Below are 21,327 nucleotides of genomic sequence, written 5' to 3'. Positions count from 1 at the left end.
TGTGTGCAAGGAGTGGCACCTGAGAAGTCCAAGGAGTAGACAGAAAGGGTGGCATGGGGGCCATGGTACAGGATGCTTTCCATGGAAGGAGGCATCACACGCTGTGAGCAGTTAGGGAAGGCTTCGTTCAGGGCCACGGGTGAGCTGGGTTATGATGGATAAATGAGATTCTGATCAATAGATTTTGATTGTGTGTGTGTGTGTGTGTGTGAGAGAGAGAGAGAGAGAGAGAGAGAAGTAGGATACAAAATGAGAGGAGCTAAAACCCCCAAAGGAAATAGTGAGCAGCATGTTTCGGCTCAAAGTGTCCATCTGTTCTAAAGGAATACAGGCAATTGGGCTAGAAGGGAGGCTGGGAGCCCCCTGAGGAAGGTCTTGTGGACCACCAGTAGTAAGGTTTTGGGGTGGAGGTCGGGGGGAGACCTATGTGTTTGGATAGGGCTTTGTGTTTTCCAGAGCGCCTTCTTAACCCTCAGTCCCATTTGACTTTTTCCCTGTGAGCGTGACTGAACATGTCCCAGACAACAGCACAAACACATGAGAAGGCTCACGCATCGCTGTGTACAAAGGGCAAATGACACCTCGCTGCAGAGAAATAGGGTTGTTGACAAGGGCAAGTGGCCGAGGATGGTCACCTCTATCTGGGTGTGTTGGGAGTCCACCCGGGGAGGGTCTGCAGTGTGTCATTCGCTTGGTTCCACACTGCTGTGGTCATGGCCAGTATGTTCCCCCCACACCCACAGTACAGCCCGCACACCTTTTTGTTTAGAGGAGAACCAGTGAGTGTATTGCTGAGGTGTATCCAGGGGCCTCCTGGAGAAGGCCTGGGTCTGGGCCTCCTCCTCACCTGGCCTCCTCCCCTGCTTCTGAACATGTGGGTGGTGCTTCTCAGCCCCACCTGTACATCAGAAACATCTGGGGAGCTGGACCTCACTGGCAGCTGGGCCAGTGCCACCCAGACCCACTGGGGTGCTACACATGTCCCCGATCTTGTGGACAGGGAGACTGAGGCCCGGCGTGTCAGATTACTTACACACCTAGCAAGGCAGAGGCAGCCTTTGAATCCAGGTAGCTGGTCCTTAAATCCAAGCCTTGAACCCCTACATTTGGTTTCCTCTTCCCTGCAGGCTGAATTGCCAGAGTCCGGATTTGGCTCTTGCTAGCCAGGTGACGGCCATGGACTTGGCCCAGCACAAGTGAGATTTTCAAGGCAGCTTTCGAAATAAACAAGCCAGCAGCGTGGGCTGTTCTGTCTTGCCCCGTGCCCCCCAGCACAGCACGTGTGAAATTAGCAGCTGCAGGGCTCTGTTTCTGAAGCTCAGGGGTACACTTTCAGGGCTGCTGTCCAGTGTGCAGTTAACTGGCTTGCCGGGGAAACCTTAACCAGGTCGAAGCTTCTTAAAATCTTGAGTCCTCATTTTCTACCAGGTTCTGTCCTCCACAGGGCCAGGTGCCTAGGACTAACTTCCTAAATACTTGAATGGTGGCCTCAGCTTGGGAGCACTTGGCTTGGTTTCATCTGCAGCGAGTACAAGTCTAGATACCACCCAGGGACCAGCATTGTTTTGTTTGTTTGTTTGTTTGTGTAGATATTGGGAGGCATGTCATTAAAGAAACACGGGGCCGGGGATCCCTGGGTGGCACAGCGGTTTAGCGCCTGCCTTTGGCCCAGGGCGCGATCCTGGAGACCCGGGATCGAATCCCACATCAGGCTCCCGGTGCATGGAGCCTGCTTCTCCCTCTGCCTGTGTCTCTGCCTCATTCTCTCTCTCTCTCTCTCTCTCTCTCTCTCTGTGTGACTATCATAAATAAATAAATAAAAATTAAAAAAAAAAAAAAAAAAAAAAAGAAACACGGGGCGGGACGCCTGGGTGGCTCAGTGGTTGAGCGTCTGCCTCTGGCTCAGGTTGGGATTCCGAGGCCCGGGATTGAGTCCTGCATCGAGCTCCCCACAGGGAGCCTGCTTCTCCCTCTGCCTGTGTCTCTGCCTCTCTTTCTGTGTCTCTCATAAATAAATAAATAAATCTTTAAAAGAAAAAAAGAAACACGGGGAAACAAACAAACAAATGAGGCTGACTCCTCATTAGGTAGAAACCTTTGTGGGACAGATCTGTGGGTCTGAGATGCAAAAGGGAAGAAGGGCCCCCGGGGCTGGTAGCAGGATCTACTTGTTGTTTTGTTTTGTTTTGTTTTGTTTTGTTTTTGATGTGACCAAGAAGCTAAATTGGAATGTTTTTCCTTTATTTTACAGGTCACCGCCAAGACTGCCTTCCTATTTATTTTACCTCAGTATAACATTAGCGTGCCTACAGCAGGTAAGAAAAGCATGAGTCTCTGTCTTGCCCTCGTCCCATTAACACTGAAGGACTCAAAAAACTTCCTTGTCCTGTGTCCATGCATGATCTTTTTAGATATCAGAGCTCAGCCTGCCGCATCGTAGCCCTGCTAAGAGACAGCCTGGGGCCATGTGAGGCCCTTGGCCCATGGTTCTGCCTCTCGGGGTTCCCAGGCCCCACCGTCAGGAACCAGTCACTGCACCTCTCTTTCAGTTGCAGAGCGCTGGGCATCCTCTTAATGAATAAGGGAGGAATTTTTGTTTGCTGATTCTAGTTCATTCTTTAGTACAGAGGTGAAGCATCTTGATTTCAAAGTGAGAGTCTCCTCTTTGCCTCACTCTCCCAGGGACTAGCTGAAGGATTCTGGGGGCAGAGCCCTTAACCCATGACCTGCGGAGGACACAGTCCCTGTAGCCAGACCCAGGGGAAGCTGTGCTTGGGGGGCAGCCAGTCAGTTCCTACATCTGAGACTCAAGCTGAGGTGTGTTAGCAAGAGAGGAGGAGAACTCTGGGCTCATGAGAGAAGAGACAGGAACTGCCATGGCCAGGGCAGGTGGTCAGGAGACAAGACCAATGCTTGCTCATCCCCAAGCGCCCTCCGGCCCTGGCAGGCACAGTGGGTTGCTGTGCCCAGGGCCATGTGGCCCAAGGTCTGGTTCTGTCTTCTCCATTCCTGCCCCTCCGCTCTTTTTTAAAAGACTGAAGTAAAATTGGGATGCCTGTGTGGTGCAGTAGTTGAGCGTCTACCTTCGGCTCAGGGTGTGATCCTGAAGTTCCTGGATGAGTCCTGTGTCGGGCTCCCCACAGGGAGCCTGCTTCTCCCTCTGCCTGTGTCTTTGCCTCTCTCTCTCTCTCTGTCTCCCATGAATAAATAAATAAAATCTTAAAGAAAAACATAAAAATAATAAAAAAGTAAAATTGAAGTAAAGTCAACACACAATGTTACATTAGCTACTCCTGTCTCTTGAAAATCCTAGTAACTAAGGCACCTCTAGATCAAATGAGGCTCATTTAATTATCTTTTTAAAACGATGTATTTATTTTAGAGAGCAAGAGTGTGTGTGTGAGCAGGGGGAGGGGCAGAGGGAGAGGAAGAGAGAGGATCCTCAGGCAGACTCTATGCTGAGCACAGAGCCCAACATGGGGCTTGATCCCCGGACCCTGAGATCATGACCTGAGCCAAAATCAGGAGTCAGATGCTTGACCGACTGAGCCACCCAGGCGTTCCTTTCTTTTTCTGTTTTTAAAAAAAATTGTGATAAAATACACATAACATACAATTTAGCATCTTAATGCTTTTTAAGCATACAGTTCAGGGGCGTTACGCACATTCACACTGTTGTGCAACCATCACCACCACCCTTCTCCAGAACTCTCTTCATCTTTCAAAACTGAAACTCTGAACTCGTTAAACAGTAACTCCCCACCCTACCCCCATCCCCAGCCCCTGGCAACTATGGTGCTGCTTACTACTGCCTCTATGAGTTTGACTATTCTGGGTAGCTTATGTAGGTGGAATCATACAGTATTTGTCTTCTTGTGTCTGGTTAAAGTTTATATTTGTCTATAAACATTTTTCAAAATGCATTTGTGTGATACATGACCCTCAGAGGAAATTTATAAAATGCAGATAAGCATAGGAAGATAAAAATCACACATGATACCACCACCCAACTAACCACTCCAGTTAGTGAGTATTGATTCATAATGATCCACTGTTTTTGCTCTTAGTATATGATGAGCCTTTTCCATGCCATTAATTATTATTCTTTTCAATAAGATATTTTGGAAAGCTATAGTGTGTTTCTTAATAGGGATTACCACAAATTATCTATTCAATCCCATATTATTGGATAGTTAAGTTTCCAGTTTATGTTGTAAACAGTGCTACAGTAAACATTCTTGGGACTAAATTTTTACATGCATTTATGGTTATTTTCCCACGATAAATTCCTATTACTGGAATTTCTGGGTCAAGTACTATGTATATTTTAAAGGTTTTATATATGCATTGCCAAAATATCTTCTGTCATCTAATTCTTATGACCCATAAATTCTAAGTTTTTAAGTTTTTTTGCAAATTTAAAATGGACAGGCTTTTTAAAATGTCAGAATGCCAGTGTATTAGTTTATAAAGAGAGGTCCAGCTATTGAATATTGTGTTGATATTTTCATTGCATTTCTCCCTGAAGTCAGTTTATATGGGATGCAAGATCATAACCCAACACTGCTTTATTAATTTACCATGAGAAAGTGTTGTCCTGGGGGCTACAGCAGCTGGTATGCATGTGACCAGGGCATGCTTTTATTATAGGAAGGGCCTCTGAGATACTGTGGGTTCGGTTCCAGACCATTGTCATAAAATGAATAGTGCAGTAAAGCAAGTCAGATGAAATTTTTGGTTTCCTGGTGCATATGAAAGTTATGTCTACACTCTCCTGTAGCCTGTTAAGTGTGCAATAGCATTATACCTAAAAAGCAGAGTAGACACCTTGAGTAAAAAGTAGTTTATTGCTAAAAAATGCTAACCATCTTCTGAGCTTTTAGTGAGTTGTAATCTCTGATCACAGATGGCCATTGCAAGCATAATCATAATGAATAACTTGGAAATATTTTAAGAACTACCAAATGTGACACAGAGACAAGTGAGCAAATGCTGTTGGAAAAAATGGCACCGATACACCTGCTTGACACAGGGTTGCTGTCAAGCCTTTGGTTTGTCAAAAAATGCAGTGTCTGCAAAGTGCAGTAAAGTGAAATGCAAAAAATTGAGATATGCCTGTGTTTGTAAAGCCAGATCATGAGCAGAGGGTTAATTTTTGAGTTTGCAGCTTTCCCAGAGAAATTAGCAGACAAGTGATATCCTAAGAGAAATCCATCTCCAGCTGGGATGAGAAGGTAGACTTCATCAGTGCACATGGGTTCCCTCTTCTCCACATCCTTACCAATACCTGTTATTTTCACCATTCTGACAATGGTGAGGTATTCTCTCATTGTTCTGATTTGCATTTCCCTGATGATTAGTGATGATTAGAGCTGAACCTGGAACCTCTGAGCATAAGAGCTTCCCACTAGGATTTGGAAGTATGCCACTATTGATCATATCATGCTCTCATTTGGTTTTTCGGTTTTTGTTTTTAAAAATATTTATTTGAGAGAGAGAGGGAGAGGGAGAAGGAGAGAGAGAATGAGAGGCAGGGAAAGGGGCAGAGGAAGAGGAAGAGAGAATCCTTAACCAAACTCCTGGCTGAGTGTGGAACCCGAGTTGGGGCTCGGTCCCAGGACCCTGGGATCATGACCTGAGCTGAAATCAAGAGTTGGACTCCTAACCAACTGAACCGCCCAGCGCCCCTCATTTATTTGTTTTAAATAACTAATTGATCAATCCAGACAAATGTTCATGTGCCTCCTGTGCTCCAAGCCCTGGGTGTTAAGTAATTTATAAAACAGGTCTGATTTCTTTCTTCCTTTTTTAGAAGAAATTATTGTTTTAAGATTATTAAAAATCAATCTGGGAGGGGTATGACTTATTTATAGATGAGCAAAGAGGTAAGAATTATGTCTGAGTTCTCCAAAACTTTGAACAAGCAAGAAGAGAGTGAAGTGAAATAAAGTTTTTAATTTTAACTTTCAACTTTATTTTTTCAATTTATTTTACTTGGGTATAGTTGACATTGAATGCTACATTAATTTCAGGTGTACAACATGGTGATTTGACAAGTTTATACATTGTGCTAGGCTCACCACAGGTGTGGTGCCACGTGTCACCATTCAGTGCTGTTACAATATCACTGACTGTATTCCCTTTGCTGTGCCTTTTATTTCCATGACTTATTCATTCTGTAACTAGAGGCCTGTGTCTCCCCTTCCCCTTTATCCATTTTGCCCCATACTCTTCCCTTCTCCATTCTGGCAGCCAGCAGAGAACAATACAGTTTGTTCTCTGTATTTATAGATCTGATTCTCCCTTTTCTCTTCCCTTCTTCCTTCTTCCTTCCTCCTCCTTTTTCTTTCTTTTCTGTAGGCTCCTTGCCCAATGTGGAGCCCAGCATGGGGCATGAATTTAAAACCCTGAGAGCAAGACTTGAGCTGAGGTCAAGAAGCAGATGCTTAACCAGCTGAGCCACCCAGGAGCCCTTAATTCTGCTTTTCGTTTATTCATTTGCTTTGTTTTTTAGATTCCACATATAAGTGAAATCATATGGTATTTGTCTTTCTCTGACTTAATTTCACTTAATGTAGTTCCCTCCAAGTCTGTCGTTGTTGTAAATGGCAAGATCTCATTTTTCTTTTTATGGCTGCATAGTATTCTGTTCTCTCTTATATTCTGTTTATGTATATATTCACCACATCTTTCTTATCCCTTCACCTATGGATGAACATTTTGGTTGCTTCCATGTCTTGGCTATTATAAATAATGCTGTAATAAACGTAGGAGTACATATATGTGTTATTTTTGAGTGTTCTCATGTTCTTTAGGGAAATCTCCAGTAGTAGAATTATTGGATCATATGCTATATTTATTTTTAGTTTTTTGAGGATCCTCCATGCTGTTCTCCACAGTGGTTGGACCAATTTACATTCCCACCAACAGTGCACATGGGTTCCCTCTTCTCCACATCCTTACCAATACCTGTTATTTTCACCATTCTGACAATGGTGAGGTATTCTCTCATTGTTCTGATTTGCATTTCCCTGATGATTAGTGATGTTGAGCTACTTACCACGTGTCTGTTGGCCATGTGTATATCTTCTTTGGAAACATGTCCATTCAGGTTCTCTATCCAGTTTTAATTGGATTATTTGATTTTTTTGGCATGGAGTTGTAAGGATTCTTTATGTATTTTGGATATTGACCCCTTACCAAATAGATCATTTGCAAGTATATTTTCCCATTCTGTAGGTTGCCTTTTTGTTTTGTTGATGCTTTGGTGTGCAGAAGCTTTTTATTTTGATACAGTCCCAAGAGTTTGCTTTTATTTCTCTTGCCTTAGGAGACCTATCTAGAAAAATCCTATAGCACATGTCAGTGAAATTATTGCCTGTGTTCTCCTCTTAGATTTTCATGGTTTTGGGTCTCCATTTAGGTCTTTAATCCATTTTGAGTTTATTTTTGTGATGTGAGGAAGTGGTCCAGTTTCATTTTCATTCTTTTGCATATGTCTGTCCAGTTTTCTCAGCACCACTTATTGAAGAGATGGTCTTGCCTCCATCGAATATACTTGCCTCCTTTGTCATAGCTTAATTGACCATATAAGCATAGGTTTATTTCTGGGCTCTCTATTCTGTTCTATTGATCTGTGTGTCTATTTTTTGTTGTTGTTGTTGTTGTTGTTGTTTTTTATTTATGATAGTCACAGAGAGAGAGAGAGAGAGAGAGAGAGAGGCAGAGACACAGACAGAGGGAGAAGCAGGCTCCATGCACTGGGAGCCCGATGTGGGACTCGATCCCGGGTCTCCAGGATCGCGCCCTGGGCCAAAGGCAGGCACCAAACCGCTGCGCCACCCAGGGATCCCTGTTGTTGTTGTTGTTCACAAAACATGTCTGATTTTTTACTCCTAGAGCTCCTCATTTATTAGGGGAGGATAGATAATAAACAAGTAAACAATAAAAAGTTACAGTTGTAGTAGGGGTAGTGAAGGGAATAGACAAGCTTATGTGTGATAAAGAAAAATGAAAAAGTAAGGACAGAGATGTTGCCAAGAAGCTGACATTGGAGCTAAATATGTGTGGCAAATTGTGTTGGGGACATAGGGAGAGGGTCCAGGCAGAAGAAAGAATGTTCCAGGCACAGGGATTAGCATGTGTGAAGGCCTCAAGTGAGAAACAAATATCTTGGCACATTCTAGTGACTGAACAAAGGCCAGTGTACCTGGAGCCAGCTGGGTTTGGCATCTTTCTAGGGTGGGGTTATTGAATTCTGTTCCTGGCATCGTCCTCCAGGCCTGGGTAAAGGTGAAGGTACATTATAATCCATACTGAAATGAGGAGGATTCAGTTACATTAGAACGAGAGGATAAAGTATTGTTAAGTAGCCTATCTCTTATTTAAATCTTGCCATTTGGGGCTATTCGAAATATGACAAGCAAATAATCAAGAGGGGCAATGAAATCAGAATAGCCTGCTTCATTTTGTATTGGGCCTCCTTAAGCACCAGCTTGGTATGGTCATGTTTGGTTTGTAAGTATGAGAGGAAAGCAAACTTTTCATGGGAAAACAGCAGTTCACAATAATGGGTCTGTTAAGGTTGTGATTTTTAGAACCCTCCTCCCAAATCTCTTTAAGGCTGAGCTGAGGGTGCTTGGGCATGTATCCTTTTTGCATAACCTGGGTAAATTCTGATTTCTAAGGTTTCTTCTTTAAATCCTGTGTAACTGGCTCAATTCATCATTTATCTATTTATTTTTCAACTTGGCATTTAAATTTGAATCTTAGTAGAACCGTGGCTGTGTTCTTACAAAGCGGTCTACCATTTCTGAATCCCCACGTCTTTCCTTGCCAAGGTTTTCAGGTTCCTTTCATGATAACGTTGATGAGTTTCTCACCTCTGTCCTTCTCTCTTCCCTCCTCCCAGCTCCTCACATCTGTGTATAGGGCTAAGGTCACAAAAGTGCCACAAACTGAGTGGCTTAACAACAGAGAGTCATTGTCTCACAGTTCTGGAGGCAAGAAGTCTAAGATAAAGGTGTCAGCAGGGCCATGCTCCCTCTGCAGGCTCTTGGGAAGGGTCTCTTCCAGCTCTTAGTCCTGCCTGCTGGTTCTCTGGTTCATGGCAGCAGAAATGCCAGTCCTTGTATGGCATTTGCTTTGTGTGCATGTCAGTCTCCATGTCCGTGTTTCCCGTTTTTATAAGGACATCAGTCACGTTAGATTAGGGGCTCATTCTACTCCATTGTGACCTCATCTATGTGCACCTGCTACAATGCTATTTCTAAATAAGGTCACATTCTGAAGTGTTGGGAGTTAGGGCTTCCAACATATGAAGTTGCCGCAATGTTTTTCAACTCATAATGCTAGCCATAAATGTATGATTTTGTCACAGTATAATGAGCTGGTTATGAAGATTAAGCCCCATTCAGAGGGATGAGCTAAAAGAGGAAGTAGGCATTATTATTGTAGTAATAAATTGTTCATCCTGATGGCATGCCCGCCATCCTTGTTTTTCTTTAGGGTCAACAGCAATGAAGCAGGAAGTGTTCCTTGTTACCAATGAATCCATACTATCCTTGTTCCCATTACTACCCTGTTAGGGTTACCAGACTTAGCAAACAGAAATCCAGGACCACCAGGTAAATTTGAATTTCACATAAAGAGTGAATATTTTCTTTTTTAGTTGAGTATATCCCAGATTATACATGGGACATAATTATACTAGAAAATTATCCTTATCTATCTGAAATTTGAATTTAACTGGTCTTTTTTTTTTTTTTTTTTAAGTAGGCTCCACTCTGGGCAGGGCTTGAACTCATGACCCTGAGAGTAAGACCAGAGCTGAGACCAAGAGTTGGACACTTAACTGACTGAGCCATCCAAGTGCCTCGGTCATCTTATATTTTGTCTGGAAACCATACACTCTGCCCAGCTCTGGCAAAAAATAAAATGTCTAGTTTCTGGTCTTACTAGACACTGAGTTTTCTTTCTGAGGAAAATAGCACAAGGTGTTGATGTTGGGGCCAGAAATATATAGAACCTAAAAGCTCAGAAAAAGATTTTTTATACAGATTCTTCCATCTTATCCAGAGCAGGTCACTCCAAATAGGTTGAGCACTTGCAAGATTGTTTTGGATTGTGCTACTAATTTGCTGAATTGTCTTGGGTGGACCACTTAACATTTGTTGTGTGTATCCTTCATCTGCAAAATTGACAGCTATGGTCTCAGTCTCAACCCCAAGTGTTTCCTGAATACAGGAAGTCCTGAAAGTCCTCTTAAGTGTTTGCCACTCAGATTGTCTACAGACCCACGTCATTCACATCACGTGGGAACTTGTTAGACATGCAGATTCCCAGGCCCCACCCCACAACTATTACATCAGATCTTGTTTTTTTAAAAAATATATGTTTATTTGAGAGGGGTGGGGGAGGGACAGAGGGAGAGAGAGAGAAGATCCTCTGGCAGATTCCCTGCTAAGCATGGAGCCCAACTCGGGGCTTGATCCCAGGACCCTGAGATCATGACCTGAGTGGAAACTCAGAGTCAGCCACTTAACCAACTGAGCCACCCAGATGCTCGCAGATCTTGCTGTGTAAGGAGATCCATAGGTGATTCCTGTGAACACTGGAAGTGCTGTTCAGTGCCCTGCATAATAAAGTACCAGGCAGGCTTTCAAATGATCCTGTGCTTCCGACCTCAAAGGTAACACAGGGAGACCCACTAAATCCTATACCTTGTTTGCGTTTTCCTGTTTTCTTCCACTTTTAGTTTCTCAAGGATTCTGTGGTCTGAGAGGTGGAGGAAGGTGAAGAGTACCACAGGGTGGATTTGGTTTTGAGCTGGACCGCAGCTCCCCAAGAAGTCACAGCTAGGTTTGTAAGGCAGTGTGGGCACGGGTCATGGTAGCTTTACATTCCTGGGCCTGTCTGTTGCTGCACACCTCGAACAAAAAGGCTGAGGGTGAGGGACCCCTTCAGGAGAAGGGTTTGTTTTGTAGTCCTCACAGGTGACAAGGACACATTCCCTGGCTCACACGGTCCTAGGTGGCTTTATGGCAGCATTTTGCAGCTAGCGATGGAAAGGCCAGGGACCTCCCATACTATAGCTTGGCTGTGGTTCTCCTAGTCCCTGGTGGGACAAGACACACTGCCCCATAAAACCACCTAAGACAGATGGTTTTCAGGCCTCATTCAGCTGAAAGCCTTTGTCCAGGGCTCAGAGTGTGTTTTTGTTTCTTGCGCTGCCTGGCAGGAATTCATCTTGTTTCCTGCTTGTATCATGTACTTGAAAGCCTGGCATCACATATCGGACTGAGCCCCGGTTTGTAAGATAAGCTTGTGGGGGACAAAAGGGAAGAGACAGGTGGGCAGCAGTGGCTCTGGCAATGGAGCCTTGCTTGATTACAGAGCAAGCTACCCAACCTGGACCTGCGGTCTTCCCAGATGGAGGGTATTTGAGGCTTACCTAGCCTGGCCCCATCCTTTTCCTGCTGAGGGGACTGAGACAACTTCCCAGGGACATGCCACAGGCTGGGCTGGTCACACCCCATGCAGCACCAGGACCCAGGCAAGCCATCGGAAGACTGGGTTTGCTAAGTAGGGCAGGGTGGGGGGGACCTAACCAGGGAGGCAAAGACTTAGCTCTGTCCTGGCCTCTCTGGTGAAACAACCACCAAGGTTCCCTTTGGCCCTCAGGTCCGGTCTATATGAATAAGAAAATAAATCACATCTCCCAGTGTCCCTGGCCTTATTGGTCAGTCATCTGAAAAAGAGTGGGAAGCCTCTGACCAGGACTTATAGCCAGTCCTGGATTTGATTCCACCCCCCTACAGTAAACCAAAACTTATTATTAAACTTACTGCCTTCCTCTGGTCTGCTTAAACAAAGTAACAGGGAGCACTGTGGGTTCCCTTATAAGGCCCTAGTCCCATCCAGGAAGGCTTCACCTCATGATCTAAGCCTCCCTAAGGCCCCTACCTGTAACATCGTTGCATTGGCTGTAGGGTGTTAGGACTCCAACATGTGAATTTAGAGGGGTGGGGGGACACATTCAGACGAGGGCACCTGTTATTAAGCATCACAGTTGTGTAGAAAAGTCGATGGACCATAAGTGGTCAGCTCAGTGAATTTTCACAAGGTGAACCAACCCATCAGCACCTCCAGTTTTTTAAAAGCTCACACTTTCCGTCCCAGTAGGCATTCTCTCCATGCTGTATGTTGTCTGCCCAGGTGGGTTGTACATAGAAGCCTCATATTTGTGAACTGTAGTGTGGGCTGAGTGTGTGCTTGGCATCTAGGAGTTACTGCTGTATTTCTTCCCTGAAGGCCCTGGGGGCTGGGGTGGGAAGTGGGGATTGCAGCCTTGTAAAAAAGGAATGGTGCATCAAAGAAATAATTCCAAAGTTAGGCCCTTTGTTTCCGGCTTCTCTTTACTGCTTCTCTCATTTTGCTACATCTTTTTACATCATCAAAGTATTATTTCCTTGTCTCTCTTACTAGAAAATTGGGGAAGATCTATCCCAAGTCATGTAATCGTCCGTGATGATTCCTTGGCTAGATCTTTGGTTAACTGGGGCGGGGGTGGGGGGTGAGGAAGGATTGTATAGGGGTATATATTTTTTGCTAGGGCTGCTGTGACAAAGTACCACAGACCAAATGGTTTAAATAACAGAACTTTATTGTCTCACAATTCTGGAGGCTAGAAGTTCTAGCATCAGGATGTTGGCAGGCTGATTCATTTGAAGACTCTGTTCCAGGCCTCTCTCCTTGGTATATTGATGGCCGTCTTGCCTGTGTATGCGTCTCTCTATGGCCAGTTTTGCTTTTCTGTAAGGACACCAGTCAAATTGGATGAAGGCCCACAGTAATAATCTCATTTTAACTCGATGACCTCTGTAAAGACCTGTGTCTCAATGAGGTCATATTCTGAGGTGGTAGAGGTTAGGATGTAATCATTTTTGGGGGTGGGGGAAACCATATTTCAACTCCTAACTGCTGAGTGCATGTGAGAACCACGGTGGTGGGTGTAGTGCAGGTGCCACTGGCCACATCTTCCGTCGGGAGGTCAGGGAGGGCGTGGCCTGGCAGCGTGGCCAGACAGAGTAGGGGTGGAGGTCCGAATGCTGCCCTTCGGGGCTCTGTGCCCCCTGCCTGCCCTCAGCCCCACTCTCTCCAGCACCTCGGGGAGAAGCAGACCTGCAGGGTTTAACGGATGCACCATCTGTGTGATTTGAAGGGGAGTCAGGAAGCCAGAAGGCCTTGGCCCTGTCATTGGCAGCATGGTTGGGGTCTTGGCCCACCCCTCACTAGTTGCTGGCCTCTAGCGTTCAGCTGCTGTCTGTGTAAAATGAGAAGAATACTCAGGATTCCTGTGAGAGGTGAATGATGTCACTTACAAGATATATTCACTACAGCGCCTGGCAGAGAGCATGTGTTCAATAAAAGCCTCGTGGTTGTCGTTTGTGATCTTTACCCTAAATAAGCACCCTAATGGGAGTACTTTTTGTGTGTGGTGCATGGTGACACTTCTGTTCTTTTGCCTTCTGATTCTGAGGGAAGTGGTCCTAATGATGCCATCTGTTTGTGTAGCACTTTACAGTTTATAAGTCAGTTATCTGTTTCATCCTTATAGCTTTGTGAGAAAAGGTAGATGGTATTATCCTCCTTGTCCAGGGGGCTAAGTGCAGGCAGGGAGACCCTGGATCACTTGATGGACAAGTAGCTGCTCCAGAAATGAGCTTCAGGTCTCTCCATGCCTGGTCCGGGTCCCTGTGGTTTAAAAAAAAAAAAAAAAAAAAAATCAATGAGGTGGGAAAGACATCACATTTTCATTTTATCCATACAAAGCAGAAGAATTTAAACATTTAGTTACTTAAAGATTATTTTTTAACTAGAAAATACATTAACCTGTCCAAAAAAGTCAGTGTGACCGTTTTGTTCCTACCTTGAACTCTCTTCCTTTGACACCTGCATCCCCTGTGGATAATCCCTGTTGTTTCCTATGTGCCCTTCCTGGATTTCTCCTCTCACCTTCCACTATTTCTTTATGCACACACAAATACACGTTTCTTTTCTCTTTTCCTCCTATAACCAGTAGAATACTGTATGTTCTATACCTTTTTTCCCCCGCTAAAGTAATTCATCCCAGATACCTTTCCACGTCAACGTGTGGAGAGCTTCATTGTTTTCTTCACAAATGTATTGGGGTATAGCACATGCAGCGAAACACACATGTTCTTTAGGGGTACAGCATGTGCATTTGTACATAGGTGCACACCCATGCCACCATCCCCTAGATCAAGATATGGTGCTCCCAGCTTCCTCCTGGCCAATACCCCCTCCCAAGCCACCATTATTCTGCTTTCTTAATCTCCTGATTAGTTTCCCCCATTCTTGATCTTTGTTTCTTATTTTTAAAAAGAGCTCCATTGTTTATGTCAATACTTCTTAAATTTCGGTGTGCATCAGAACCACCTGGAGATGTCATTAAATGTAAAGTCCTGGGCCATCCCTGGCATTTTCTGACCCAACAGGCCTGGGGTAGATCTGCACCAACATTCATTTTGGAGCTTACAGATGATGCTGGTGTTGCTGGTCCACAGCCGCAGTCTGAGTGCTCCAGTGCCTTGGAACCATCATCTACTTAACTAGGCCCCAATAGATGAAAACAACTTGGATTGCTGCCATTACTTTATTGTTAAAAACAGTACTGTGGTGCATAACCTTGTACACATGTCATTTTGAACATGGCAGGTATTACTAGAAGATAAATTCCCAGACGTGGAGTTGCCACATCAAAGGGTTGATACACTTGTAATCTCAATAGAAATTGCCAAATTGCCCTTCCAAAGAGGGGGTCCATTTTGCATTCCCATCAACAGTGTGAAACAGAGCCTGAGTATATTGTCAAGCTTTGGATTTTTGCCAATCTGATAGGTATGAACTGGTAGCTCACTATAGTTTTAATTTGCATTTCTGTTCTGCATAGGGTTGAGCATCTTTTTAAATGCACAAAGGCCTTGTATCTTTTCTCTGTGAATGGTCTGTTCTTATCCCTTTGCCCATTTTTCTGTTACAGTTTTGATCTTTTTATCTCACCCAGCTTCAAATGCTGGGTGCTCTTTACATATTAGCAAGATTAGAGCCCCTTCATTCTGGGACACCTGAGTGGCTCAGTGGTTGAGCGTCTGCCTTTAGCTCAGGGCGTGATCCTAGAGTTCTGGGATTGAGTCCCACATTGGGATCACCCACATTGAATGATCATTTTGCCTCTTGATTTTGATTGTGGTGTTTTTTTTCATATCTAAATTCTTCTTTTATTTTTTATTTTTTTAAAGGTTATTTATTTGAGAGAGCGAGCGAGCACGAGAGAGCATGAGTACGGGGTGGGGAGAAGGAGAAGCAGGCTCCCCACTGAGCAGGGAGCTCAACATGGGCTTGATCCCAGGATCATCACCTGAGCTAAAGGCAGACTCAACCAACTGAGCCACCCAGGCACCCCTGAGTTCTTCTTTTACAACTTCAAAATAACATGGAAACAGAGTTGGCCATATGCACAGAAACCAGCAGAAGTTTTGTCAGTCTGGATGTGCAGGCATTAGGAAAGGCATCAAGAACCAAGAGACAGCCAGGTTGTGCAGCGATGCTCTTTGAGCGGCCAGCTTTTCACACAAAGATACAAGTCTTGTTGGCAAATGCCTAGACTCTAAGGATCTGAAAGATGGACAGGAGGGCTGCAGGTGGCCACCAGTCAGCTCAAGTATACAAGGAGGAAGTGCGAGACCATGTGGGAGTACCCAGATGAGATGGGAACACATAAGGCAGACAAGAGAAGCTACTTACAGGTGACACCAAAGGAAACAGGAATGTGCCTCTTAGTCATAGGAAGCAAAACAGGATGTCCGTAAGAATATTTCTCCTGTCCAGGGACAGCTGCTGACAGAGGTGGTCAAAACAGCCAAGGCTCATATCGATAATTCTAGCTCTCTTTTGAAACTGTGATCAGAGGTAAGCCAAGCAAATGCCACATTTGATGGGAGATGAATAACTCATCTACAGTTGGAGGATCATTACTGAAGGTGCTTTCTTCCAAAGCCAGATGAAAGCCTACAGAAGGGCATGTTGACCTACTCTGTGTTGGGGGGTGTAGGAAGGGAGGTGTCAGGATCATGTAGGCTGGAGGCTACATATTGGTGGCTCATGGTCAGCGATGGCCTGCAGATCTAGGTTCTTTGGCCAGTCTGGTATTGGCCCATAAAGTATTTTTTTTTAAATCGCAGATTAGTCCCCAATATTTTTTTCTATTTTATTATTTTTTGATTTTTTAAAATTTAAATTCAGTTTGCTAGTATATAGTAAAAACCCAGTGTATATCTCATCATGTGCTCTCCTTAGTGTGCTGATCACCCAGTTACCCCATCCTCCCATCCACCTCCCCTTCTGCAACCCTTTGTTTGTTTCCCAGAGTTAGGAGTCTCTTATGGTTTATCTTCCTCTCTTCTTTTACCCTGCTCAGTTTCCCCCTTCCCTTATGGTCCCTTTCACTATTTCTTATATTCTACATATGAGTGAGACCATATGATGATTGTCTTTCTCCAGTTGACTTATATTTCACTCAGCACAGTACTCTCAGGTTCCATCCACATCATTGTAAATGTAAATTCATCCTTTCTGATAACCAAATAATATTTTAAAATCAGATGATTTCATGTAAAAATGTCTCTTTGTGTCTGGAATATCAGGAATCCAGCCACACTGGGCTGCACCCCTCCCATAGCCACAGTCTCTGAGGAATACCTTCCCCACTCTCTCATCACCTCCGGGGGACACAGGGTCTGCAGCCTCCCACTGTCATACTCCCCTCTGCGACACTACCTGTCAGTTACTGTGTGTTCCAGTTTTAACTGTTTGCTTTCTAGTAAGGTGGAAAGTGGATATTTCTTTTTTTCTTGTGCTGAGAACTTTTTTTTTTTTAGATCTAATTTTAGTTAGTGAATATACAGTGCAGTATTGGTTTCTAGAGTAGAATTCAGTGACTCAGCACTTATATATAACACCCAGTGTGCAGCAGAACAGGTGCCCTCCTAAGTCCCCATCACTCATCTAGCCCATCCCCCAACCACCTCCCCTCCAGCAATCCTTAGTTTGTTTTCTATCAGTAAGAGTGTCTTATGGCTTGTTTCCCTCTCTCCTTTTTTTCTTTCCCTACCTCCCATAGTTTCATCTGGTTTCTTGCATCAAATTCCACATATGAATGAAATCATATGGTATTTGTCTTTCTCTGACTGACTTATTTCACTTAGCTAAGCACCCTCTAGTTCTATCCGCATCATTGCAAATGGCAAGATTTCCTTCTGTTTGATGGCTGAGTAATACTCTGTTGTATGTTTATACCATGTCTTCTTTATAAGAAAGTAGTTATTTCTTAAACTTATCCCTCTCTCAAGGTAGAAATGTGAACAATAGACCAAGAAAAGTGCCCCAGTAAACATAGGGGCACTATGTTTAAAGAAAATCCGCAGGAGGCATACTGTGGAAGTGGAGATGTTACCTGTGTAATGCAGCAGACCTCTGTGCTGAAAGGTTTGGACTTATGAGACCTGGGCTGCTTTGCTCATTTGGCTGTCCACCTGGTACCTGTAAGCATTTTGCTATGATTTGTGACTAGGGTGGCCTCTCTGAGCTCTCTCAGAGATGTGCTGCAAGTGACTTTTCTGAAAAACTATAACAGGTTTTACTGCCAGATTATTGCTTTCTTTTTTGAGAGCGCATGCAAGACAGGGCAGTCCTTCAAGAGCAGGAGCTCCAACTTGGTTAGTGAGACGATTTTTTTTTAAGGTTCTTAAATTTAGATTGTATTTATTTATTCATGAGAGACACAGAGAGAGGCAGAGACATAGGCAGAGGGAGAAGCAGGGTCCCTGCGGGGAGACCGATGCAGGGCTTGATCCCAGGACCCCAGGATCACGACCTGAGCTGAAGGCAGATGCTCCAACCACTGAGCCACCCAGGTGCCCCCTGAGAGGATTTTTTAAGCATTAGTGAGCAACCAAAAATCTAAAAAGATATATCAAAAACATCGATTTCTTGATAGTCTCCTGGAAGATCACAAAGTTCCAGCTTCCTTTGCTCTGTGGAGAACAGAAGGAGCCAAACCAGTTTCCTTTGTTTTGATCAAAAGTGGGGAGAGTGGGTCAGGGGAAAGCACCAGAGGTAACGTGTATGAATCAGAGTACAGCTTTCAAGTATTTGTGGATGCTACCACTTGTTACCATAGTAGGAGAAAGGCCTCAGAGGAGCAGGTGATGCTATGGCCCTCCCAGACCCCCGCTCCCACCTCCTTCCCTTTCATTCCAGCCTCCTCTGCCTGGGGCCTCTGCCCTCGCCTGGGCTGGCTAGCTCTGCTGTGTCTCCTCCTCCAGCCACTGTCTGCCATTGTCCCTCTGAGCGACGCTTCTGCTCCCTGCTCCCTCCCCTTCAGCCTTCAGTCCTCTCCTGAGCACTTCTTATCACACCTGCCATGGGTGGTATTTTTTACATTTAAATATACATAAGATAAAATTTACCACTGCAACCATTTCTAAGTGTACAGTTCTGTAGTGTTAAATATGTTCACGTTGTTGTGCAACTCATATCCAGAACCCTGTTGTTGCAAAACCACAACTTGGTAGCTATTAACCAGCAACTCCCTACTCTGCTCCCCTCCCCCTCCAGCTCCTGCTACCCAGCATTCTGGTTTGGGTACATGAATTTTACTACATTCACCTTCTACCTTGTATGATGGAATGCTACAATATTTGTTGTTGTTGTTGTTGTTTTGTGATTGGCTCATTTCACTTAGTGTCACGTCCTGCAGGTTCATCTGCGCTATAGCATGTGACAGGATTTCCTTCCTTTTTAAGGCTGAATAATATTCTGCTGTGTGTGTAGACTGCATTTAGTTTACCCATCCGTCAATAGACACCTGGGTCATTTCCACCTTTGGCTATTGTGAAAAACGATGCTATGAACATGGGTGTACAAATACTTCTTTGAGATCCTGATTTCAGTTGTTTTGAGTATATACCTAGAAGTGGAATTGCAGGATCATATAGTAACTCTATTTTTAATTTTTTAATGGAAATATACTTGACATACAATGTTATGTTAGTTTCAGGTGTATAACGTGATTTGATAATTCTGTACATTATGCTTTGCTCATCACCATACGTGTCGTCACCATCTGTCACCATATGATGTTAGTACAACACTATTGCCTCTGTTTCCTATGCTGTACTTTTCATCTCCATGACTTATTTTAACTGGTAGTGTGTACCTCTTAATCCCTTTCACTTATTTCATCCATCCCCCACTCCCACACTCAGGCAAACACCAGTTCTCTGTATATAGGAGTCTGTTTCTGGTTTTTTGTTTTTTATATGCCACATATAAGTGAAATCATAAGGTATTTTTATTTCTCTGACTTCACTTAGCACAATACCCCGTAAGTCCATCCATGTTGTCACAAATGGCAGGATCCTCCTCCTTTTTTATGACTGAGTAATATCCCATTATATGCATACCACTTCTTCTGTATCCATTCATCTTATCAGCGGACACTGAGGCTGCTTCCATAATGTGGCTATTGTTAATAATGCTGCGGTAAACATAGGGGTGCGTATATCTTTTCGAATGAGTGTTTTCATTTTCTTTGAGTAAATAGTAGTAGAATTGCTGGATTGTATGGTATTTCTATTTCTATTTTTAATTTTGGAGGGAACCTCCACAGTTTTCCAGAGTGGTTGGAACAATTTACATTCCCACTAACAGTACACGAGGGTGCCTATTCTCCACATCATCACCAACACTTACTTCTTGTCTGACTCTAGCCATTCTGACAGATATGAGGTATTCCTCTCATTGTGGTTTTGATTTGCATTTCCCTGATGATGAGTGATGTTGAGCATCTCTTCATGTGTCTCTTTGCCATCTGGATGTCTTCTTTGGAAACATGTCTATTCAGGTCCTCTGCCCATTATAAATCAGATTATTATTGTGTGTGTATTGACTTGTATAAATTCTTCATATATTTTGCATATTAACCCCTTATTGGATATATCATTTGCAAATATCTTCTTCCATTCTGTAGGTTGCCTTTTTGTTTTGTTGATGGTTTCCTTTGCTGTGCAGAAGCCTTTTATTTTGGAGTAGGCCCAAGTTTATTTTTGCTTTTGTTTCCCTTACCTCAGGGGACATATCCAAAAAAATGTTGCTAAGGCTGATGTCCAAGAGATTACTGCCTATGTGTTTGTTTGTTTAGGAGTTTTATGACTTCAGATCTTTTAGATCTTTCATCCATTTTGAGTTTATTTTTAATTTTTTAGGAACTGCCATACTGTTTTCCACAGTGACGGTCCCATTTTACATTCCCCACAATCAATGTGCTACAGTTCCAATTTATTTGTCTCCACCAATACTTTATATTTCCTATTTTTGGTGTTTTTCTTTTTAATTGTAGCTATTCTAATGGATGGGAGATGGCATCATGGTTTTAATTTGCATTTCCCTAATGACAGTGATGGTGGGCACCTTGTCCTATACCTGTTGGCCATACACATGTCTTTTTTTAAAAGACATTTTAAAAATAAAATAAAAATAGACATATTAAATATCTATTCAAATCCTTTGTCCATTTCTTAATCTGGTTGTTTGGTTTTTTTTTGTTGTTGTTGCTGTGTTGTTTTATTTTTAATTTTTTTTAATTAAAAAAAATTTTTTTAAAGATTTTATTTATTCATGAGAGATAGAGAGAGAGTGGCAGAGACACAGGCAGAGGGAGAAGCAGGCTCCCTGTGGGGAGCCTGATGTGGGACTCGATTCCCAGTCTCCAGGATCCTACCCTGGACTGAAGGCGGCGCTAAACCGCTGAGCCACCGGGGCTGCCCTGTGTTGTAGTTGTAGCCTCTGGTTTTTTAGTGTGAGAATTTGTTGTGTACCCACTAAGTTCCAAGAAGGCAGGGCTGTGCCCACCTTGTTCATGGTCTTCTCCTGGCACTCAGAATGGAGCCCTGCCCCTGGTTTATTTTTGATGAAAAACCATGCATGTAGCTCTCAACAGTGAAGGGACAAAAGAATGTATTAATTTATGCACTCATTCTTGTTTCAAGAGGGATCTAAGGCTATGGTCACATCTCTTTGGAACCATGGTGTTTGGGGTGAAGAATGGCAGGTGACCCTGAATAGGCTTTAAAGAGGATAATCCAAAGCCCTGATAGGTGTTCTCTCTTTACTTTTGGACCATGCTTGTTTGGTTGAGCATAAATCCTACTTTGCTTGGTAATGCTGGCCTCCATGAAACTTTGC

The 21,327-nt window shown here is 43.7% G+C and overlaps 1 protein-coding gene across 2 annotated transcripts in view; it reads left to right on the top strand.

The window, feature by feature from the left end:
• TRAM2 (translocation associated membrane protein 2) overlaps nt 1-21,327 on the top strand; it is an 83,661-nt gene that overhangs the window by 40,350 nt on the left and 21,984 nt on the right. For both annotated transcript variants that reach the window (XM_025419022.3, XM_025419023.3), the window contains one exon: nt 2,252-2,315. In XM_025419022.3, coding sequence (XP_025274807.1) covers nt 2,252-2,315 — 64 coding nt within the window. The remainder of the gene's footprint in view (nt 1-2,251; nt 2,316-21,327) is intronic.

This window comes from Canis lupus, chromosome 12 (assembly GCF_003254725.2).
Source record: "Canis lupus dingo isolate Sandy chromosome 12, ASM325472v2, whole genome shotgun sequence".
Lineage (NCBI taxonomy): Eukaryota > Metazoa > Chordata > Mammalia > Carnivora > Canidae > Canis > Canis lupus.
Note: the sequence above shows the minus strand (reverse complement) of the source record. Positions and strands in the feature narration are given on the sequence as shown.